This window comes from Papio anubis, chromosome 12 (assembly GCF_008728515.1).
Source record: "Papio anubis isolate 15944 chromosome 12, Panubis1.0, whole genome shotgun sequence".
Lineage (NCBI taxonomy): Eukaryota > Metazoa > Chordata > Mammalia > Primates > Cercopithecidae > Papio > Papio anubis.
In genome coordinates, this window is record NC_044987.1 from 81,623,408 (window position 1) to 81,648,386 (window position 24,979).

Genomic DNA, 24,979 nt, shown 5'->3' on the forward strand with positions numbered 1-24,979 from the left:
GTGCTAGTTTTCCTCTGTTAATATTTAATTTTTGTTTTGTTTACTTTTGTTTTTTGAGATGGCATCTTGCTCTGTCCCCCAGGCTGGTGCGCAGTAGGGCAATCTTGGCTCACTGCAGCCTCCGTCTCCAAGCAATTCTCCTGCCTCAGCCTCCTGAGTAGTTGGGATTACAGGCACATACCACCACACCTGGCTAATTTTTGTATTTTTCGTAGACAAAGGGTTTTGCTGTGTTGGCCAGGCTGTAATTGAACTCCTGACTTCAGATGGTATGCCCGCCTCAGCCTCCCGAAGTGTTGAGATTACAGGCATGAGCCACCACAACTGGCCAATATGCAATATTTATTCAGTAGTATGAGAATTTACTCTAAGTCAGTTCAACACTGATTAGTTTTTTTTTTTTTTCTTTATGTGTTTCCTGTAAAAGTAAAGGAAATTTTCCAAAATGAGTCACCATTTTCAACAGGAGTATCAATTTAGTAACTTAAGTATTGGAGAAAACAAACAGCCTCTTTTTTTATTCAACAGCCCTTGAACACATATATAGTACCTAATCACTGAGGATTGGTTCCAGAACCAATCCCCTGACCCTTGAATACCAAAATTCCAGCATAATCAAGTTTATTATATAAAATGTAGTAGTATTTGCATATAGCCTACACATATTCTTCAACATGCTTAAATTCATCTCTAGATTATTTATAATACCCAATGCAATATAAATGTAAATAGTTGTTATGCTGTGTCTTTTTTTTTACTGCTGTTTAAAATTATTTACAATCTTCTGTTGGATAGATTTGAGGATTCAGAACCTGCAGATACAGAGGGCCCACTGTCACATTTTTTTTTTCCTGGGGCAAAGAAACTCTTAGGAGATTATAGATTCTAAGCAATAACATGGACATTTGGTAAAGCAGAGATCTAAAGTAGGTTAATAAACACTTTGCACTGCATTCTGTGCCAATCTTTCTTCACAAAAGGGCTCATTCTTTTTTCTAGAGATTTTGAGTTTTTTTTTTTCAATTAATTTTTAGGGCATTAATTCTATCCTTACAATGCCATATCATAAAGCCAAACTAATGTCTTCAGTCATCACCAGTTTTAAACTATATATGTAGCTTTTCAGTAGAGTCATATAGGCTCATTGGAAATGCAATGTCACTGAGCTGTCATTAGAGATAGCTATAACTTACTATTGATTTTACTTTTTAATCTTTCTTTTCTTCTGAATGCAACATTAGGTACTGGATTTTCCCTTATGTGCTTTACAGAATCATTTTTCAAAATACCCACATAGGCTGCTTTTTTGGTTGTTTAATTTCTTAAGATTCAGTTGAATTACCTACAGAAGAAGAAAAAAGTTAGAATCTTGGTGATGCAAAATTTAACGCCTTATCATATATATATTTTCACATGTGCTAAATTTTAAACTGGATATCTATTCAGTGCTGCCTTCAGCAGTTCATTTGTCTACGGTGAAAACAAAATGTCTTAAACAGCCACAGTGTACACAATACTTTGCTAGGCCATGAAAATATATAAATAATATTAGTCGGTATCTAACAATGGGAGAAGAGCTTATGCATGAAGCAATACTGAGCCCCTTAAATGCTAAAGTTTTTTGTAATATTTTAAGTTCTTTGGCAAGTGGCTATAAGAAAGGACAGAACAGGAGTCTCTTCCCGTAATAGCAGTATGACCTTGGATTCATTGCTTAACATTCCTTGAGGTTTACTTTTTTCATCTATAAAAAAAGTGTTAGCCCATTTCTAAAGTCCTATCTAGTTATATAGTGATATGGCTCTCTGGGCCTGGAATATTGTATTAGGATTTGAGCAGAGAAGAAAGGGCATTCCACGTGAAAGAATAGCTTGAGTAAAGCCAAAGTCTTACACTTTTACTTGTATTTTGAGATATCTTTGTGTGATAATTTAATAAATAAATATTATTATAGTTTGTGAAATAATTTCATATCAATTGAATATGAAATCTAAAAGTAAAAGAAAACATACCCTTGTTTACTAACCTTCTTAGAACAGCAGTGTTTATTTACTTCACCTTTGTCTTTTGCTTCATCTTTTATGTACCCTCCTCTTGAATATCTGCAGGGTCAATATTGGAAGCCATCAGAACCTCCCAATCCCACCAATGAAAGATACATACTTCACCAGAATTGGGCTCGATTTTCCTATTTCTACAAGGAGCAGCCATTAGACTTGATTAAGTAAGTTTCATACATAGGATCAGACCAATTAAAACTTGATAATGTGATTTTTATTCACAATGGCATAATATTCTGTTTTATTTAACTACTATTTTCACCCACTACATTTCACAACTTCTTGGTTTCATATCTACACTATCAATTAGCAATTCATTTAGGAAAATGTTGTTGCTAAATTGATGAAATACAACAGAGATCGTATAGTGGTTAAGAGGTTAGACCTTAGCATTTAACTAGGCTGAATTCTAATCCAAGTTCTGCCTCTTGAAAGTTATATGAATTTGGTCAAGTTACTTAACCATTATGAAAATAGGAATAACAATATTACTACTTTTTAGCATGGTAGTTATAATATCTATACTATCTGTAAAATGGGAATAGCGATATTACTACTTTTTAGCATAGGGACTAGCACTTAGTGTTTAGTACATATTAGTTTTTGTTTCTCCTGAAGTCCAGAAATTTGGAACATAAGACAAAGGTTGTGTATTGATGTTTGTGTGTATGCTTTCAGTGAGCTGTGACGACATTTGTTCTATGACCTCAATCCTTTAGACAGTTTCATTAGCTAAGCAAGAAGACTATGGTTGCAGGTTATTGCTTTAAAGCATAGCAATACTACAAGCATACAGGATATTAGGAGACTTCTATGATTTTATTCAATGAGCTATTAGATTAGAGATCTCTTGCTACTATAGGCAGTGTTTTTTACTTGGTGATTTATACTTGCATTGCTATGCTTACACAGCATCACAGTATCTGTTTCATGAGACTGATTTGAATGGATCCATCCAAATCAATTGAAATGTTATCTCAACAGTATGTTTAAGTGAAACTAGAGGACACATTTTGAAAAATAAATGTCAGTTAGTCAGTTTATAAACTGGGGCTTTTGATAAATCATGCTAACTCCTTCTTGAATGGTTATTTTAACTGTTTTGAATAATAATCATTTAATACTTTAAGTTATGAAACTAAAATATTTATCAAAAACATTTCAAATAATTAGGAGATTAACAAAGTTTTAAGTGAAATTCTACCTTCATCAAACTCCACAAAAATAACTAGACTTGATTTGGATAATATTGATTTAGTCTTATTTTTGTTTTTATGTATAAAAAAGCAGAGAAACATTTTTTTTTTTCTGAGAGCAATGGCATCTTTCTCTTCTCTTTCATGCTAAGATTTTTCTGTATTCACTAAATAGTATATTACTGATATCCTTCTATGAATACACAAAGATCTGTCTGATACTATTTAGTGGAACACAGAATACCTTATTATAAATTTTTCATAATTCATTTATTGGTTTTTCTATTGAAAAACATTAGGCTGTCCCAATTTTTAAATATAATTTCAACTTTTTAATTTTAGATTCGGGGGTATACATGCATGTTTTTTATGTGGATATATTGCATGATGCTAACATTTGGGTTACAGATCCTGCCACCCGAGTAGTGAGCATAGTAACAAATAGGGAGTTTTTTAACCCACACCCCTCTCCCATACTACCTCCTCTAGTAGTCACCAGTGTATATCGTAGTCATCCTTATGTCTATGTGTATTCAATATTTAGCTCCTACTTACAAGGGGGAACATGCAACATTTGGTTTTCTGTTCTCTTATTAATTTGCTTAGGATAATGGCCTCCAGCTGCATGCATGTTGTTGCAAAGGACATAATTTTATTCTTTTTGACAGTTGTGTAGTATTCCTTGGTTTATATATACCACATTTTATTTATTTACTCCACCATTAAAGGGCACCTAGGTTGATACCATGTCTTTGCTATTGTGAATAGTGCTGCGATGGACATATGGGTGCATGCGTCTTTTTGGTAGAACAATTTATATTGCTTTGAGTATATACTCAGTAATGAGATTGTTGGGTCAAATGATAGCTCTGTTTTAAGTTCTTTGCAGAAGCTCCAAACTGTTTTCCACGGTGGCTGAATTAATTTTCATTCACATCAACAGTGTATAAATGTTCTCTTTTCTCCACAATCTCACCAGCATCTGATATTTCTTGACTTTTTAATAATAGTCATTCTGACTGGTATGAGATGGTATCTAATTGCAGTTTTGATTTGCATTTCTCTGGATTAGTGATGATGAGCATTTTTTATATGTTTGTTGGCTGCTTGTACGTCTTTTGAGAAGTGTCTGTTCATGTCTTTTGTCAATTTTTTAATGTGGTTATTTGGATATTGCTTGTTGATTTGTTCAAGTTCCTCATAGATTCTGGATATTAGACCTTTGTTGGATGTGTAGTTTGTGAATGTTTTGTCCTATACTGTAGATTGTTTACTCTATTGATAGTTTCTTTTGTTGTGCAGAAGCTCTTCAGTTTAATTAGGTCCCACTTGTCAATTTTTTTTGTTGTTGCACTTACTTTTGGTGACTTAGCCAAAAATTATTTACCCAGGCCGATGTAGAGAAAGATATTTCTTAGGTTTTCTTCTAGGATTTTTATAGTTTGAGGTCTTACATTTAAAACTCTATTCCATCTTGAGTTATTTTTCTACATGGTGAAAGATAAGGGTCCAAGTTTTATTCTTCTGTGTATTGCTAGTCAGTTATCCCAGTACCATTTATTGAATAGAGAATCCATTCCCCATTGCTTGTTTTTGCCAGCTTTGTTGAAGACCAGATGGTAGGAGGTGTGCAGTTTCATTTCCGGTTTCTCTGTTTAGTTCTATTGGTCTATGTGTCTGCTTCTCTACCAGTACCACACTATTTTGCTTACTGCAGCCTTATAGCATAGTTTGAAGCCAGGTAGTGTGATGCTTCCAGCTGTGTTCTTTTTGGTTAGGATTGCTTTGGCTATTTGGCCATTTTTATGGTTCTATGTTAATGTTAGAATAGCTTTTTCTAACTCTGTGAAAAATGTCATTGGTAGTTTGATAGGAATAACATTGAATTTGTAAATTGCTTTGGGCAGTATGGCCATTTTAATTATACTGATTCTTCTAATCCATGAGCAAGGAATGTTGTTTTGTTTATTTGTGTCATCTCTGATTTCTTTCATCAGTGTTTTGTAGTTTTCCTTGTAGAGATCTTTTACCTCCTGGATTAGCTGTATTCCTAGATATTTAATTTTCGTGGCTATTGAAAATGGAATTGTGTTCTTGATTTGACTTTTCAGCTTGAACATTATTGACAGATAGAAATGCTACTCACTTTTGTTCATTGCTTTTGGGTCCTGAAACTTTACTGAAGTCTCTTATCTGTCATTTATGAAGTCTAGGAGACTTTTGGTGGAGTCTTTAGGGCTTTCTAGGTATAGAATCATTTGTCAACAAAGAGAGATAGCTTTTCTTCTTCTTTTCCTATTTGGATGCCTTTTATTTTTTTTCTCTTGCCTGATTCCTCTGGCTAGGACTTAAGTACTATGTTGAATAGGAGTGACAACAGTGGACATCTTTGTTTTATTTCATTTCTCAAGGGGAATGATTCCAGCTTTTGCCCTTTCAGTATGATGTTGGTTGTGGGTTTATCATAGATGGCTCTTATTATTTTGAGGTATGTTCATTCAATACCAAGACTATTGAGGGTCTTTTTTATCATGAATGGAAAGGGATGCTGAATTTTATCAAAAGCTTTTTCTGCATTTATTGAGATGATCATATGTTAATCGTTTTTCCTCATAATTCTATTTATGTGGTGAGTCACATTTACTTATTTGCACTTGTTGAATCAGGCTTGTATCTCAGGAATAATGCCAGTTTGATCGTGATGTATTAACTTTTTGATGTGCTCCTGGATTTGGTTTACTAGTATTTTGTTGACAACTTTTGTGTCTATATTCATCAGGGATATTGGCCTGACATTGTCTCTTTTTGGTTGTTGTGTCTCTATCAGATTTTGGTATCAGGCTGGTGCTGGTTTCATAGAATGAGTTATAGAGAAGCCTTTCCTTTTTGAGTTTTTGGAATAGTTTCAGCAGGGTTGTTACCAGTTCTTCTTTGTATGTCTGCTGGTATTTGGGTGTGAATTCATCTGGTCTAGGGAATTTTTTGGTTGGTAGATTTTTAAATTAATGATTAAATTTCAAAACTTATAATGGTCTGTTCGGGTTTTTACTTTCTTCCTAGTTTAATCTTGGGAGCTTTTGTGTTTCCAGGAATTTATTCATTTCCTCAAGATTTTCTAATTTATGTGAATAGAATTTTTCATAACAGTATTGGAGGATTTTTGATTTCTATAGGATTAGTTATAATGTCATCATTGTCATTTCTCATTAGACTTATTTGGATCTCCTTTTTTTCTTTGTTAATATAGCTAGTGATATATCTTGTTTATTCTTTTGAGGAACCAATTCTTGGTTTCATTGATCTTGTGTATAGATTTTTACGTCTCAACTTAGTTCAATTCTTCTATAATTTTAGTTGTTTCTTCTGCTAGCTTTGGAGTTGGTTTGTTCTTATTCTCTAGTCCCTCTAGGTGGAATTTTAGATTGTTATTTTGAAGTCTTTCTTACTACTTAATTGAGGCATATTAGAGCTGTAAACTTTCCTCTTAGCACTGCGTTAACAGCATCCCAAAGATTTTGGTAAGTTGGATCTTATTTTTATTAATTTCAAAGAATTGTTTGATTTGTGCCTTAATTTGGTTTTATACTCAGGAATTATTCAGGAGCAAGTTGTTTAATTTCCATGTATTGGTACAGATTTGAGATATGTTGGTATTGATTTCTATTTTTAAAGCACTGTGGTCTGAGTGTGTGCTTGATATGATTTTGTCTTTTTTAATTTATTGAGATTTGCTTTATGACTAAACATGTGATCTCTGAGAAGATGAGAATATATATTATGTGATTGGTTAGTGCTCTGTAGATGCCTATTAGGTCCAATTGGTCCAGTGTTGAGTTTAATCCAGAATTATTTTGCTAGTTTTCTGCATCAGTGATCTGTCTAATGCTGTCAGTGGGATGCTGAAGTCTCCCACTACTATTATGTGGCTCTCTAAGTGTTTTTATAGGTTAAGAAGGGCTTGTTTTATAAACATGGGTGCTCCATTGTTGTGTACATATATATTTAGGATAGTTAAGTCTTCTTGTTGAATTGAGCCCTTTATAGTTATGTAATGGCCTTCTTTGCCCTTCTTAATTCTTGTTGGTTTAAAGTCTGTTTCATCTGATAGAATAGAGACTCCTGTTGTTTTTGTTTTCCATTTAGATGGTAGATCCTTCTCCATCCCTTTACTTTGAACCTGTGAGTGTCATTATACATGAGACGGGTCCCTTAAAGACAGCAGACAGTTGGGTCTTGTGTTTTTATCCAGCTTGCCACTCTATGTCTTTTACATGCAGTGTTTAGACAATTTATATCCAGTGTTAGTATTAATATGTGAGATTTTGATCTTGTCATCACGTTGTTAGCTTGTTGTTTTGTGGACTTGATTGTATAGTCTCTTTATAGTGTCTCTGGACTATGTGTTTAACTGTGTTTTGTGATGGCAGGTATTGTTCTTTCATTCCATGTTTAGTACTCCTTAAGGACCTCTTGTAAGCCTTGTAGAGTGGTAAAAAGCTATCTCAGAATTTGCTTGTCTAAGAAGGATTTTATTTCTCCTTCACTTAGGAAGCTTAGTTTGTTGGGATATGAAATTCTTGGTTAGAATTTCTTTTCTTTAAGGATGCTACAAATAGGCTTCCAATATCTTCTGACTTGTAAGATTTCTGCTGACAGGTCTGCTGCTAGCCTGATGGGCTTCCATTTGTATGTAATCTGACCCTTCTCTCTAGCTGCCTTTAAATTTTTTTTGTTTGTGTTGAACTTGGTGAGTCTGATGACTGTGTGCCTTGGGGATATAGTGTCTCATTAGGGTTCTCCATCTTTCTTAAATTTGTGTATCAATTTCTGGTGGGATTGGGGACATTTTTATAGACTATATCCTCAAATATTTTTTCCAGATTGTTTACTTTCCTGTCTCAGGAATGCCAATAAATCATAAGTTTGGTCTCTTCATATAATTCTAAATTTCTTGGAGGTTTCGTTCTTTTTTTTGTTTGTTTTTTCACCTTTGTCTGGCTCAGTTGATTTGAAGAACTGGTTTTTGAGCTCTAAGATTCTTTCCTCAGCTTGGTCTATTCTGATATTAATACTTCCTATCATATTATGAAATCTTTGTAGTGATTGCTTCCTTTCCAGAAGTTCAGTTTTGTTTTTTCCTAAAATGGCTATTTCATCTTTCAGCTCTCAGATTGTTTTACTGGATTTCTGGATTACTGGATTGGGTTTTAACTTTTTCTTGATTCTCGCTGAGTGTCATTTCCATCTAGATTCTGAATTCTATGTCTGTCATTTCTGTCGTTACCATCTAGTTAAGAACCATTGCTGAGAAGTTCATTTGGAGATAAGGGGACACTGACTTTTTGATTTTCCAGAGTTCTTGCACTGAATCTTTTTCGCCTGAGAGGGCTGGTGTTCCATTAACTGTAGTATAAGTTAAGTATAATCAATTGGCTTCATTACTGGGTGTTTTCAGAGAGCCAAGGCTCTGTACAGGGTCTTTGTGGCAGGATTCTTGCCTTGAGTTTCACAGTTTTGTGTATTGGCAGTGTTTTTGGTGTTGTAATTTGGGCTATTATCCAGTAGATGGCACTTAGGAGTAAGAGCCAGCAAATAGGCTCCGCCTTGCAGCGCTTCAGTATTTCTGCCTATTCACAGCAGTGCTCTGTGGTGGGGTGAAAAGAGAGATGACCCTCTCTCCTTCCTGGTATGCTTCGGGATCCTGGGAGAGCCCCTTCTGATCACTGGCACTCTGTATTTCCTTTGTTACTTGCTAATTTCAGTATTACTTCTGATATGATCTGATACGATTTATAATTTGCTCTACTTATCTCTGGTGTTCAATCAATTTTTGTTTTATATCTTTCCACTCTTCTCTATTCCTTTTTTTAGTTTTTATGTTCCTGGGGTTTTCTTGTATCAGCAAATATTTATTTGAGAAGAGTTCACTCCGTTTTTAGGTTTTTATTACAGTATTATTCAATTTCATGTTATTTGGGGAGAATTATCAAACTAAATAATTTACTTCACATTTTTTGACTTTGTTTTTGTTTTACATTTTTTTGTGGATGTGGTCTACATATTTCAATTTGTTTTTAATTTATGAACAGAGTTTCTAGCACTAGAATGCCCTTCTCTGTTAGTCCATCACACATTCTCAAAATATTGTCTGTAGACACATTTTCTGCAGTGTTAAAAATGTCATTTTCATCATTGTGTGCCTGTGTTTTGACTCTGGCTCATCGCATGAGGTCAGGGGTAGCATTTTTTACTTGTGGCATCATGTTGGCACTCAAAAAGTTTTAGATTTTGGAGAATTTTGTATTTCGAATTTTCAGATGAGGAATGCTCAACCTGGTGAATGGGAGTGAGGGAGAATCTGTTTCTGTGTGTGCTGGACCTGAAGCTTCCTGTGAGTCTCAGAGCTGTGGGCACCCATCTTCCCTTGCCCTGCGAAGCCTATTTCTTTCATTTCTTTTTTTTTTTTTTCCTTTTAACTAGCATTTAATTTTACAGAGTTTGACCTTATAGAACCTCAAAATAAGGTACTTACTTGTTTTCACATAACATATCTTAAACCTGTGGAATCTTTAGGTTAGCACGATTAAAGCACCTGCCATCAAAAATGCATTTTACAGTCTCTCCATGGCTGTATGTTCCAAAACTTAGCTGAGTTGAAGTATCAGAAAAGTTCCATTGTAGATGGTCAGTAATCCGGGCAAGATGTTGACAGTAACCAGGAGATCCAGAAGTAAGAAGGTTCTATATAATGTCCTCAAAGCCTGGTGAGCCTCTTAATCTAGCTCTTGGCCTTTTAATTTAGCCCTTGCCTCAGGGTTTTCAATTATGCTGTTGTAGGTTTTGTTTGTTTGTTTTTGTTTTTGTTTTTTTTTTTTGCACACAACCAGAGCTGGCTAATTTTTGTATTTTTAGTAAGGACAGGGTTTCACCGTATTGGTCAGGCTGATTTTGAACCCCTGACCTCGTGATTCACCCACCTCGGCCTCACAAAGTGCTGGGATTACAGGTGTGAGCCACCGCGCCTGGCCATGGGTTATTTTTTTAAAGAATCGTTTTTAATTTTACAATAAAAGAAGTTAGTGGAAAAGTAGTATTTGTTTTACAAGAAATTCCATTTACAGAAAGGAATATTGTGATAAATATTGAACAAGATTGTTTCCTGAAAAGTAATTTTCTCCCTCTGTTCCCTTCCTCATTTCTGTCCCTTCCCCTTCTTTTCCTAATTCCTTACCCTCTAGTTATGACCTTGGACAAACTACTTTTTTTTTTTTTTGCAGGTTTTCTTTTTTCTTTTTATTATTATTATTATTATTATTATACTTTAAGTTCTAGGGTACATGTGCATAACGTGCAGGTTTGATACACATGTATACTTGTGCCATGTTGGTGTGCTGCACCCATTCCAACTCTCCTCTCTTATTTCCTTTTTTTCTGTTTACTGCCACTCCTCCAAGGAGTACCAGTCTCCTCTTTGTATCTGATTCTTCTCAAGAAATATTGCTTTTCTCAGGCTGCCACTTCCAGTCCTGCTCTTTTCAGATTGTTTCTTATAGATTACAAATGACCAAATCCCAACATATATTCTGCATTAGGGGATTTAGTTAAACTTTTCTCTAGGCGTTATTTTAGCTGTATTTCTTTATGTTTCCCACCCTACTTTACATTTTTCCCCTATAATTTCTTAAACATCCCCACCTCTCTCCTGTATCTTAGGTTTGTAGCAGCAGGTGTTGAAGTTGTGTTTATTTCCTTACTTACAGGTAATTTGAGGATCATGATGTTCTGTGTCATGATACTGAAGGCCTGTATTGAGTTTGGATATTTTTTCCTCTCCTTGTTGATTTCATGGGTTTTAGTAAAGGTTTTATGGGTAGACCTGATAAAAGTTAAAATATTCTTAACATAGAAAGAATTTGCCTGTAATCTCAGCACTTTGGAAGGCCAAGGCAGGCACATCAGTTTAGGTCAGGAGTTTGAGATGATCCTGGTCAACATGGTGAAACCCCGTCTCTATTTTTAAAAATAATAATAATAATACAAAAATTACCCCAGTGTGGTGGCACACATACCTGTTAGCTACTTGGGAGGCTGAGGCAGTAGAATTGCTTGAACCTGAGAAGCAGAAGTTGCAATGAGCAGAGATCACACCACTACACTCCAGCCTAGTACAACAGAGTGAGACCCTGTTTCAAGAAGAAAAAAAGAAAAGAAAGAATTTATTCATAGATGCATAATTACAATTTACACATTTATTTTAATGAGACTTTATTAAGCATCACTACATATCAAGTAAGATACTGTGCCTACAAAGATAATCAGATTGTGGTTTCCTAACATGAATTTGTTTGCAGGAACACACACAAATGCATATTAGTTACAGCACAGTAATACTCCAAACAAAATACAGAGGGAAAAGCACCTATCTTCATGACAACCTCTAGGAAAGCTTCACAGTGTTCATTCTTGAACTATGTCTTGAAAGATAAGTAGCAGGATAGTAGGTAAAGAAGTTAGGTAAGAATATCTCAGGCAAAGAGAACACACAAGAGCACTGTGTGTTTAGTTCTTCATGTAGGAGTGTCGGCAAAGGAGATTTGAATGTTTACCAGGAACAAAATCCTGAAGAATAATGCTGAAGTAAAAAGATGAAGCTTTGAAGGAAGAAAAGGATATTGCTCAGTTTTTACTTTAGAAACATCATTTTATTGGAAACAAAAGATAATTTAGATGGATATAAGATTGAACTCAGGGAAGTAAGGAGGTTGTTAAAATTGTTCAGCAATAAATATTAGAAGTCTTTTCAAGGCATTGGCAATGGGAAGGAGAGGAGACTATGAATTAGAAAAATATTTTTATGACAGAATTCATTGGACCTAATGGATTGTTGGATACGGAGGATAAAAATAAGGAAGACAGCATGATAGGGTGTCTAGAAAGAGATACAGTTTATAGGAATCTGAGTTCCTAGATTTCACATATTTCATGTTACGTCTACACCAAACATCACTTTCGTGTCCAGATATCTGGAACTGACTTTTCTGCCTTTTGAGCACAGATAATTTTGTCACATTAGATAATAATTTTGGGGAAGATGGCAATGCCAAGATTGAAAAAAATGGGCTGATAGAGCATATAAAATTGAAGACTGATCACTGGCACATCAGCTCTATCAGCTCATTTTTTTCCTTCCAGCTTACACTTCATATAACGTTTTTTGATATCCATATGTTGTATGTTAACGCTTAGAAATAAAATTGAAATACTGCCACATACTAAATAGCATAGACTAAATACAGTGTGGTACGGATAATGTTATTACAACGTGAGGATAATACTGAAGCTAAGTTTCTCAGGTGTTTATGGATTCATTGTAAAAATAAATCACTTTAGAAATAAAGTTTGCATTTATTGATTGATTTCTCAAGATTGTTTTCAATTTAATTCTATCATCATTCTTTTGATTATTTACTATGTTTTCGACTAAGTAGTACATCTTGGAAATACAAAATGAGGGCAGTCCCCTCACACAGTATCTCGCAACCAATATTACTGAATCTCTTCTACCTATCAGATGCTATATTAGATGGTGCAGTGCCACAATCAGTTGAAAGTCTAGTAAGTAAAATGGACAGGTTAAAAAAGATCATAGATTTAAATATATGGCATATTTTTCTAAAAAATAATACTCAAAAGAAGTCTCTCCCTATATTTGAGCTTTTATAGTATCTCATATTATTAGATTTCTCTTATTTTCTTAGTTATGACCAACAAGATAGTTTAAATTAAATATTAAATGTGATTTCAATAATGTATACATTTTTACCATATTGCAAGTCTAATAAATATCTCTTGCTTTCTGAGATCCTGAAAGATTATTTAGTGTTAATCTGTTACTGTTAGACACCCAAGTCCAAAATTTAGTAAAATAATTTGTATATTTCCACATGTAATAAATACTTGCCTGATTTCATTTAGTAAATTCTCAGCAATTTCTCTTTTTGACAGGTCTAGAGTTCTTGAGGGATTTTATTTTTTATGCTGAAGGAATAAGAATTGTGACAATCAAAAAGGAGAAAAAAGTAGTACTTTAAGGTTGTTGAAATATCCAGTTTCCTTATGAATTATTAAAGAATGTTTAAGTCTATAGCAATAATGATGATATTATATTTCTAATAACATTGATTCTGTAATTTTTAAAACATTAAAATAGACATGGTAAACAGTAAATTTCATAAAATATATGTTTGTACTTTTTTCTGATTTTGATGTTATGTACTATCACAGTATTTTCTACATTTTTCAGCAAAAAACTGGGAGAAGCAAAGTTCATTCACTCTAAGTATGAGTAAGCTAAGGAAGTTGTGAATGGCAGATTAACAGGGGAATATTATAGCATTGTAATTTAATTTCAAGTTTATAGTGATCTGGAAAACCAAATTAGGGAAATTAACAATGCAAAAATGTTCATCATCACTGAAAAGCATGAAAAAAGACAGGATAAGCAGAAAGATATCTACTAATTTTAAGAGTGTTGAAATATGACGAGTGGGAGGTTCAATAAAATTAATATTGTATATGATAAATATATTTTAAAATATCATTGTGAAAAAACATTTATAACTGTTATGTTCAGATATGTGTTCTTGTTGAGCATATATATAAATTACAATTTAATATTAAGTACTTTCATAGAATCATATAGCACGCTACTAGAACACAAAAGGTATCACATCTTTTTGCCTAGGAAACTGTGGAAAGACTCACAGATTTGGTGAGCTGGGATCTATATGAACAAGGAGGAGGATTAATCAGGTTAAACAACAACAATAACAAGAAAACCTGACTTTCTGAGGAGGAGAAAACTACTTTCTCTCATTGCTAAATGGGGTACTCGGTTAAAAACAAAATACTCGGTTGCGAGAATTAAAAGGTTGTGCCAATAAATGCTGTCACTTTTCAGTTCTTTGAAAACCAAGAGCTGAGCTGCATATTTCATAGAATTTTTGCTAAAGTAGTCATGTTTAATTCCTTGGCCTGCTACCTATGTTATAATCCTGTAAACTTCCAAGATTCAGACTTGGAGAAAGATGGAAATGTATACCTACAATGTGGTCAGAGAAATGTTTTCAGTTTTAGAAAGAGGGATAAAGCAAAAGTCCATGCAGATTTTGGATATGGTTTTGATTTGTTAAGTTCATTCCTAGAAATTACATTGTAGAATATTCTGTAGTTTATTTAAAGACCATTTAAATTATCTTTATAATACAGAGGCTTTCCAAATTATCTTATTTAAATTGTAAATCTAAATTCCATTTAATTGACTTTCTACTTATATCCGTTATCCCTTTTAATCCTTGTATCAACCCTTTCACTATGGAATAAGTACTATCTGTGTTAAAACATGATAATGATATGGAAACTGAAGTTTAAAGAGTTGAATAACTTCACTAAAATTATATGTCTAGAAAGCAATGGAGCCAAAATTAGAATATATGCCTGTCTGAATAAAAAATCAAGGCTCTCTGTACTATAACATTCTTCCATATTCTGATTCTGTTTTTACTCTTTTCAACAGGAATTATTATGGAGAAAAAATTGGTATCTATTTTGTCTTTCTTGGATTTTACACAGAAATGCTATCCTTTGCAGCTGTAGTTGGCTTAGCTTGTTTTATTTATGGTTTATTATCAATGGAAGATAACACAAGCAGGTAAGTGCACCTGAGTTGCCCAGATAGAGAAAACGTCTTTAGCTTGTGCCAAACGAAGCTGTTGTTATTATTTCCCTGGCGTTTCCTTCAGAATGTTTCCTTATAGCAGCAGATAATTGATGTTTTCCAAAAACTACTCAAACATAACAGTAGCCTCTCACCTGGTGCTTTATGGAAAATCTGTTTTTAATGATGGGCTCTGAAAAGTCTACTCCTCGCCGGGCGCGGTGGCTCAAGCCTGTAATCCCAGCACTTTGGGAGGCTGAGACGGGCGGATCACAAGGTCAGGAGATCGAGACCATCCTGGCTAACACGGTGAAACCCCGTCTCTACTAAAAAATACAAAAAACTAGCCGGGCGAGGTGGCGGGCGCCTGTGGTCCTAGCTACTCCGGAGGCTGAGACAGGAGAATGGCGTAAACCCGGGAGGCGGAGCTTGCAATGAGCTGAGATCCGGCCACTGCACTCCAGCCTGGGGACAGAGCCAGACTCAGTCTCAAAAAAAAAAAAAAGAAAAGAAAAGTCTACTCCTCAAAGCATGACTTGACCCACTATAGAAATTGCTGCTTGATTGCCCCCTCTGTTTTATGTGAGAAGTTATATAAGTAGTTGTTCTAATAAGAACAGCTTGGACTTTTACCTAAACGCCTATCACTTTTCAGTAACTTGGCTGTTCCTCTTGCAGCACTGAAATCTGTGACCCTGAGATTGGTGGTCAGATGATCATGTGCCCACTCTGCGATCAAGTGTGTGATTATTGGAGACTAAATAGTACGTGTTTGGCTTCAAAGGTATGTATACATTGTAATATGTTGAAAAGGCTTTGAATTTTCCTCCTTTTCAATGCATTTAGTACTAAATTATCTTTGTGTTATTGTTATTGTTATTTTTACAGTTCTCCCATTTGTTTGATAATGAGTCAACAGTGTTCTTTGCAATATTCATGGGAATTTGGGGTGAGTAAATAGTCCCATAAAGAAACAGCTGTCTTCCTATTAATGTGTTGTTTTGTCTCCATATAACATATGACAGATGAAATATCTTACATACCAAATGTGGTTTGAGATCATTGGGTCTTTGTTAGCATTAATACACTGATGGAGTGCATATTAGTGGCCATTGGTTCTTGTTCCACAAAGGTCTCTATTAAACATCAGCTCATTTCTCATTTCTCATAATTTTTGAAACATCAAATACATTAATTTCTCACTGTCTTTCAGTGCCATGTTAAAAACAGGCTCAAAAGTACTTAATTCAGGGGAGACTAAACAAATATTTTGTGGCTGGAAGACATTGAGTCATGTATACAAACTGGAACAAGGATCAAAAACTTGAGGACTAATGAACATTTATTTCGTCTAAATTGTCAAGTTATAGTTTCCACTTCCACATTCATTCATTAAAAGCCTTCACATAAAGTGGAATTTCCCTTAATTTTGAAAATGCCCCGCCCAGGACTTCATATTTTCCATTTCATTTGGAAAGTTAAAGTGTCATGAAGTTTTTCCTATCATTAGCAAGGAAAATATGTTCTGTAAGAATAACTTTGTTAGAAGAGACCTAAAGACTGGTCTAAAATATATCACAAAACTTGGAATTCGTGGTTGTAAATTAGACATTTTTCTCAATTAAAAAACACCTCTAACAAACACAAATATGTGCCATTCAAAACTGGGCAAGGGTGGCCTGGTGCGGTGGCTCACGCCTATAATCCCAGCACTTTGGGAGGCCAGGTGGGCGGATCACAAGGTCAGGAGATCAAGACCATTCTGGCTAACATGGTGAAACCCCGTCTCTACTAAAAAATATCAAAAAAAATTAGCCGGGCGTGGTGGCGGGCGCCGGTAGTCCTAGCTACTCGGGAGGCTGAAGCAGGAGAATGGCGTGAACTTGAGAGGTGGAGCTGCATGCAGTGAGCCCAGATCACACCACTGCACTCCAGCCTGGGGGACAAAGCAAGACTCCATCTCAAAAACAAAAAGCAAAAAACAAAAAATACAAAAAACTGGGCAAGGGCTGCATTATCCAGGCAAATAACATCAAAATTTTTAGGTATGTGTACAAAGCAGAGGGATTTATGGATTTCTCTCATTTCTGCTTGGCTGCTGTGGTCTGAAGAGAGCACCCTAGATTCAAAGAGAACAAAGAATCTAGAAATCTTATTAATGGTTTAACAGCAACCCCAGTTTGTGTAAGTTGTTGTATATACATCTATTTATCATGAGGCTGCCAAATCCTACCTCTCCTTACTTGGAATCGAAAATGAATGATAGGTGCATGATTAAAACAAATACATTGTGAGAATTTTCCATTGTTTCCATGGAGAGAAATTGTGCACCAACACCTGCCTTATATTACATCATAAATAGAAGAGTGGGTGTGTGTGGAGCACCCCACAGCACTTCACAGCACTATTTGCAGTTACTTAATCACAAGTGAGACTGGTCACGTTTTTAATATTTACTGACCATTGGCTCTCCTTGATGTTTGAAGTATTTAATTTATTTTTATAATTCACAGGTACTTTTGTATAAGTACAGTAATCCTTTGTCTGCCACAGAAATTGCAAATATTTTTTTCAGTTTGTAATTTACATTTGATCTCATTCATAGTCAACGGACATTTTAATATATATTACTGGTCATAAAACTTTCCTTATGGTTTTTCTTGTTTTTGTGTTTCTTTAGAACACCTTTCCCACTCAGAGATAATGTAAGATGTTCACCTATGCTTTATTTCAGAAATTTAATGATTTCATTCTATTTATACTTTAATATAATTCAGCAACTAGTTTTTAAAGTTTCTACCCTGGAACAGGTACTATTCTAGGCAATAGGAATTTAAATATGCACATACATAGTCCTTGATTGTAAGACACATTTTTAGTGTACATGCCTCCATGATTGTCATTGTGTATAAGCCAGGTTCATCACTAGATTACTTGCTCCTTTGGTACAAACACCATGGCTTTCATCTCCATAGTTCCAGGGCTAGGCATATGGTATGTATTCAAATATATGTTGCATCAATGAATAATTTAAGTGCTAATTGTATTCCTTCTTAAAAATAAAAAGGGTCAATTCCTATTTAGGCATAAAATGTAAGGCCCAAACCAAGGGTCTCTTTAATTTCCTGAAATCCTTTTCAGGAAATATGTGAATCCTGTGATTCCTATATACTTATAATCACAAAAGTCCATAGAAATCATGGGAACAATTTTGGTTTTAGTCCATATCATTTCTCTTTCCTTACAGTACTCTTTTTGCTAGCTATTTTGTACCATCATTAATTTATCTCAAAATCCCTTCTATGTCAGCCAACTTTCTTATTTCTACTTCAGCATTAACAAACTTTGAGACAAAAAATTTTAAATGCTTAGTGTATTTAAAAGTTTTAGCATTATGTATATGACATCCAATCTCTTGCATAGCCATGGTAACCAAATACTGCTTCTAAAATTAATGGTAGTTGTCCTGTTGTGGTATAAACAAACAAGCAAATATTAAAATGTTTAACAGTACCAAGTTCAGGAAACTGTTCTCCCTGCTAACAATGTATTTACTGCATACAGCAGTAATGAAATTAATAGAGTAAAAGTTTCTGCCTCATGAAATTCACAACCAGTGTTAAATGATAGTATGAATAAGTGAATGAAATATAACCTATGGTTAAGAAAGTCACAATCTAATTGGGAAAGAATCTGAAGTCTACTTTCATAGAAGTGCATTGTAAATGCTGAGGGAGTACAGAGGAGGGCTGAATTACTTTTTGACTGGAGGAGTTATATGAGGTATCTAAAATAGCCAAACTCATGGAATCAAAGAGTGGAATTGTGGTTACCAGGGGTTGGAGGATTAGGAAATGAGCAGTTATTAATCAGTAAGCATACTTTAAAGTTTCAATTAAGCAAGATGAATAAGGTCTGTACAACATTGTGCTAATGGTCCACAATAATTAATTGTACACTTTAAAATTGTTAAGTAGTTAGTCTACAGTATTCTTCCCACTTAATAAATGTTTAACTATTTCTTTAAAGTTTAAATAATGAGCAAAGGAAAACATAAGCCAATGTATACATGAGCAAATAAACAAAAAACCAACAGTCAGAAGATAGATATATTTGCACTGGAAAAATATATTTTGGAAGCTGAGACAGCAATTAAATGACTACAATGATAAAAATATAATTAGGATTTTAAAAAATGTATGGATATCCATAGTTCTTTACATTGTTTAAAAGGTAGTGAGTCAGAAAGTTGAATCTTTTATAGATGATAAAATCATAAGTTAATATTGGAGATGTTAGTATTCTCTTCCTAAGTATATCCCAATAGAAAGGCATGTATATGCACACCAATAGATTACAAGAATGTTCACAGCAGCACTATGTGTAATAGCAGGTATCTGGAAACAACTCAAATGTCTGTCAGTCCAAGAATATATAACCAGAATTGCAATTTAACCATACAGTTGAATACTATGCAGCAATGAAAATAAATGAATTTTCACTGCACACAGCAACAAAGTTGAACCAAAAAAAAAAAAAAAGCTTGACACGAAAAACTATCAGTTGTATACCATTTATGTAAATCCATTTGTAATGGAATATTTTTTATATTGGTGCTGATTATATGGGTATATTTATTTTGTAATTTTTTTTGAATTGTACTTTTATATTTTGTGTACTTTTCTGTAAATATATATTCTTCAATTGAAAGTTGATAATTCCAGCACTCTGGGGGAGCTGAGGTGGAAGGATCACTAGAGGCCAGAGGTTTGAGACCAGCCTGGGTGACAGAAGGAGACTCAAATAAAGACATGAAAAGAAAGCTGAAGTTTTGTGTGTATACATAATATATGTATTTTAAAAGAGAGAGTAATTGTGCTGGGGATTGACTTTTATGCTTCCTAGGTATATTTCCCTAAGCCTGAGAAAGCAGTACAATGACTTAAATGATTTCCATAAAAGATAAAAGGTACATGCAAAAAAAAAATTCAGTGTTAATAAAAAGCTAATTTTAAATATTACTTCAAATTATCTGAATGAAGAAATCTATTAATATGTCTGAAAATAATTCTTGCTTGGACCACTGACCAAGAAATTAATTTAAATTTTTGTATGAGTTTTTTTTCAGTGTGTTATCGGATACACAATATTATGCCAACATTAATAATTGATGAAGTTTTAATCAAACACAACAGTGAAACAATAGCCACCTGAAACATGTGAACCATCCTGCAACCAAAGCGATTAAAGGGAAAAGTTGAAAAAGTTTTTAACTTTTTTTTATATCTTTTTTTAAATATATATTTGTTTACCTGTAGTCACCTTATTTTTGGAGTTTTGGAAACAACGACAAGCCAGACTGGAATATGAGTGGGACCTGGTGGACTTTGAAGAGGAACAGCAGCAGCTTCAGCTGAGACCAGAATTTGAAGCTATGTGTAAACACAGGAAATTGAATCCAGTGACCAAGGTAGACTAGAATACTGTGAAATGGGCAGCATATCTCAATGGACACACTGCTATAGGTTTCTTCTCATATAATCATAGTTTAATTTGCCTTTAAAGTATTCTGCAACATATAAATGACATAAACTACTTGTCTCTAATATACATACATGTATATAAATATATATATATGAATGTATATATATGAAAATTTTCAAACACTTTCAAATGTAGATAGATATGTATAATGAACCACATGGATGAACCCATCACTCAGAATTAATCATTTTTAATTCATGGACAATCTTGTTTCATTCATACTCATACTCCTTTGTGTCACTAAATTATTTTGAAACAAATCCAAGGCATAATAACATTAAACTAAGTTCAAAAAGGAAAATAGTGTGTATGCTGTGGGTTTTGTATATAAATGTATAGACATTGAAATGATCCTAAGTGATATATAAAAATTAAAATAGTATTTATATTAAGATTGAGGTCTTATGAGTGATTGTTTTATTAGATTAACTTTTCTTCACATGGCCCCTTTTAATTAATTATATTGACAATCATTGTGTTGGTGTGTGGGGGAAGAAGTCTATGTATTAGAATGCTTAGCTGACAAACCAGCTGTATGTTCCTAACTGAGTTGTTTAACTTTTTGGTACCTCACTTTTTTCATGTGAAAATGGAAGTGCTTTCCTTTAAAGACCAGAATCTTGGTTACATATTTTTCGAGCCCCTATTTTTCCATAATCTACAATCACTGTGTTTCCTGCTGCTATTTAAAAGAGAATAATATGTGTCCCAAATACACTCTCTTCAGTAGAATTCCCTCTTCTCTTCAGAAAACTATTCTTGCAATGTAACATTTAAAATTATTTTCACCATTTAGGCTTCACTAAACAATTACTAAGTTGCATTGGAAGATCACAAAAACATCTCCAAAGAGCATGAAAGCATCTCAGAAAATACATTAACAATTTGGGTGGCAGTTTGAAATTAAGAAAATATATTAAAAGATATTGACAGAATAATGACATGATGTTTATTCCTATTTCATGAGATAAAAAATAAAACAAAAGCAGTCCCATTAGCTTTGCCAAAAATTAACAGAAAAAAAATGTATTGAATGCTTACATTTGAATCCGGTTGAAAAGCCATATGTATTGATTCACTGTGAATCATTGACTTCACTTAGCTTTCGTGGTTTAGAAATCAAGAAACAGAGTTTTTTATGTATTTATTTATTTATGTATTTATTTTTACTTATTGCGGTGCTTCTTCAGTGTTTAAGGGCAACCAGAACCGTCACATTTAAGTCTGCATTGGGAACACACACGTGCACCCACACAAATATGCATACACATGCATGAGCACACATACATTGGGTGCATACATGAATATACATGTACACAGTCACATATACACATACATCCACACACATTCTGAGGTCTGTAGGACTCTTGGACAGCCTACCCTGCCTATTGAGAGTCCTATTTTTATTCAGACCATCCTTAAAATTCTTAAAATGTGAAATATTATGTTATAGAATTACATGATTTTGATTTCTGCTGACAGCTTTTTTTTTTCTTTTATTATTTTTTGCTTCTTTTAGGTAAAATCTACTTGCTTCTTGATGTGCCTAAGAATGTCAGCTGTATAATCAATATCTTTCATTAATGACTCTTGAAGTCTTGGCTCCTGAGCTATGTGGAAGAACACAGTTTATCTGAAAAATATAAAGAAAGCATCTAATATTATGCAGAGCAATTGCAGAGCAATGCAATTCGATTCAATTAGATAAAATTATAACACCATTAAACATCATAAAGCATGTCTGCCTAAGCAGCAACCTTCATTATTTGACTTTATTTACTGAGTGCCAGGCCCTAAACATCGTAATTCAGCATTTAGGAAATTGTGTGTATCCATTTTGTCTCATATCGTGTAAAATACCCCATCTAGGACGCCTAGAGATTTCTCCTTCAAGAGAAGGAACCATTCCTATAATGCAGCTTTCCATGGCCTATAGTAGGCCCTTTTGGGAGGTTCCTGCTTTAACCGGGCTCTATGATATTGACTAGTGCTTGGAGTCTTGACTTAGAGGGGAGATTTTGAATTTCTTTGTGATTTCTTCAACATCACAGGAGATGGAACCTTACATGCCTCTATATGCACGTATTCCATGGTACTTTCTTTCAGGAGCCACAGTGACATTATGGGTGAGCATTTCTTTAAAAATTGCTATAATTTCTTCAACAGGTGATTAAATGAGCTATGTTAACAGTGTTATCTGCAATGTCTCTTGAGTCCTTCCTTTCCCTCTCCCTCCCTGGTCTTTTTACTCTTCGGTTACAGTGATCACTTGAAATCAGGACAGAATAACAAACTTACTCTGATTCCAGACTCTTTGGTTAGTTTAGAAAAATCATGAATGTATCTTTATTTCCACTTTATTTCCTGCTCTTCCTTTTTCCAAATGTGTTCCCTCTTAACAGTTAATGTTTAATTTTAGGAAAACAGGCAGTGTTACCTTCTAAGGGGTTAGCATGTTGAAATATAAATAATTGACAGTTGTAGATTATAGTTTAGACTCACTAGTCCATAAACCCCATATGATTTATCTTTAACATTTCTTGTTAAAGATAAATCTATTATTTTCATATTTTAAAACAGTAAAAATATGTTTTCTTAGATTATGTAATAATCATTAAGGAGATGTGATAAAATAAAATGGGGAGAATCATTAATTCAGTACTCTCTTTTGAGAAATCTGGAGTATATCCCCAGAAAATTTGCTGGTTTTGATTTCTAGTTTTCATTTAATTTGACTCATTTCCTCAACTTTTAGAATAAAATTTCTAATGATTGATAGAAAGCCATCTTTGTGCTTTTGCAATATTGGAAGTGTACAAAATTTATACAGAACTATATAAATTTCTAAACTACCAGGCATATTAGAGCACTAATGGCAATATTCTGAGGGGAAGTGAAATGTAATATTGGCATGTATTTTTCTTAGGAAAATAAGTGATCTTGATTCTACATCTTCAACTTCAATGTAGAGCATGCATCAGCAAACATTTTCTGTAAAGGAGCCATATATATTTTTGGCTTTGTGCCACATATAGTCTCTGGAACATAATTGCCTTTACTTTTCTCTGTAACCTTTAGAAATGCCAAAGAAGGCTGGGCACGGTTGCTCACGCTTGTAATCCCAGCACTTTGGGAGGCCGAGGTGGGCAGATCACGAGGTCAGGAAATCGAGACCATCCTGGCTAACACGGTGAAACCCCGTCTCTACTAAAAATACAAAAAATTAGCCGAGTGTGGTGGCATCTACTAAGGAGGCTGAGGCAGGAGAATCGCTTGAACCCGGGAGGTGGAGCTTGCAGTGAGCCAACATTGCGCCACTGCACTCCAACCTGGGCAACAGAGCGAGACTCTGTCTAAAAAAAAAAAAAATGCAGAAGAGCATTCCTAACTTAAGGACCATATAAGATCAGGCAAGGCCACAGGCAGGATTTGGCCTTCTACTATAGGTTGCCACTCCCTACTAGAGAATAAGCCTAGAGGATGAACAATGAAGACGTTTCTTTTAGACTTAACCAGCAGCTAGTATATGCCTTATCTTTAACCCTTTTACCTTGCCAGTGTTCACATCTTGCCATCTAGGGAAAGAGAGACTGACTTAGTTTGCTTTGCACATGAGACCTGCTAAACTTCATATAATGAGATTAACAGAATAATCAATATGTTAGATATGTATTCCTAACAGAGATGCAGAGACCCAAATAGCAGTTCTTTGTTTTCCTTTCCCAGATGTCTCTTGTCGTCACCAGTATGGTAGCTGTAATTGTATATCGCCTGTCAGTCTTTGCTACACTTGCTAGTTTCATGGAAAGTGATGCATCCTTAAAGCAGGTCAAAAGCTTCCTTACTCCTCAGATAACCACATCACTCACAGGATCATGCTTGAACTTTATTGTCATCTTGATCTTGAATTTCTTTTATGAAAAGATATCTGCGTGGATCACAAAAATGGGTAAGCTCGCCAAATCATTAGTGTGATTCTGAAGAATGATTCTTATTGATGCTATATGTCTATTTTGGATCAGCTCCCCAGGAGTTCATTTTCAAAGGGTACCTTTTAAGGCAATTTTTCTCTATAGGTAGACTCATATCTGCTATTTCAAAATTGCTTAAGAGCCACAATTCAAGGTCCATTATAACGGAAGCAGCAAAAAGAACTGGAAAAAAAAATAAGAATTTGGACTCTATTTATCTTTCTGAGTATTCTTGTCTTAATTCTCCCTTGATGGGTCTAGCTGAATCCTAAGAAAAATAATCACTTTACTGAAGACACAGATAATTGTTATTTCATGTGTATGGTTCTTAGAAAGTATTGATTTTGGAAGTTATTCTGAAAAAACGGAAAAGTCAGCTTCTCCTAAATAAATCTAAATTTTAGTGCTTTTCTTTTCTACTGCCATCTCATAGAACTTGGATTATTTTCTTGTTAAAATATTAACATTTCTATTTAAAGCCACAAGGAAAGT

At 34.3% G+C, this 24,979-nt stretch overlaps 1 protein-coding gene and 1 long non-coding RNA gene across 9 annotated transcripts in view; one reads left to right on the top strand and one right to left on the bottom strand.

The window, feature by feature from the left end:
* ANO5 (anoctamin 5) overlaps window positions 1-24,979 on the top strand; it is a 99,087-nt gene that overhangs the window by 45,363 nt on the left and 28,745 nt on the right. For all 8 annotated transcript variants that reach the window (XM_031653385.1, XM_031653383.1, XM_031653384.1 and 5 more), the window contains 7 exons: window positions 2,109-2,224; window positions 14,832-14,966; window positions 15,651-15,756; window positions 15,861-15,921; window positions 20,291-20,442; window positions 22,568-22,642; window positions 24,243-24,465. In XM_031653385.1, coding sequence (XP_031509245.1) covers window positions 2,109-2,224; window positions 14,832-14,966; window positions 15,651-15,756; window positions 15,861-15,921; window positions 20,291-20,442; window positions 22,568-22,642; window positions 24,243-24,465 — 868 coding nt within the window. The remainder of the gene's footprint in view (window positions 1-2,108; window positions 2,225-14,831; window positions 14,967-15,650; window positions 15,757-15,860; window positions 15,922-20,290; window positions 20,443-22,567; window positions 22,643-24,242; window positions 24,466-24,979) is intronic.
* On the bottom strand, window positions 1,008-11,368 carry LOC116269754. Its single transcript, XR_004177504.1, has 3 exons — window positions 11,326-11,368; window positions 2,027-2,102; window positions 1,008-1,342 (listed from the first exon to the last, which is right to left on the bottom strand). It is a non-coding gene; the product is annotated as an uncharacterized LOC116269754 (long non-coding RNA).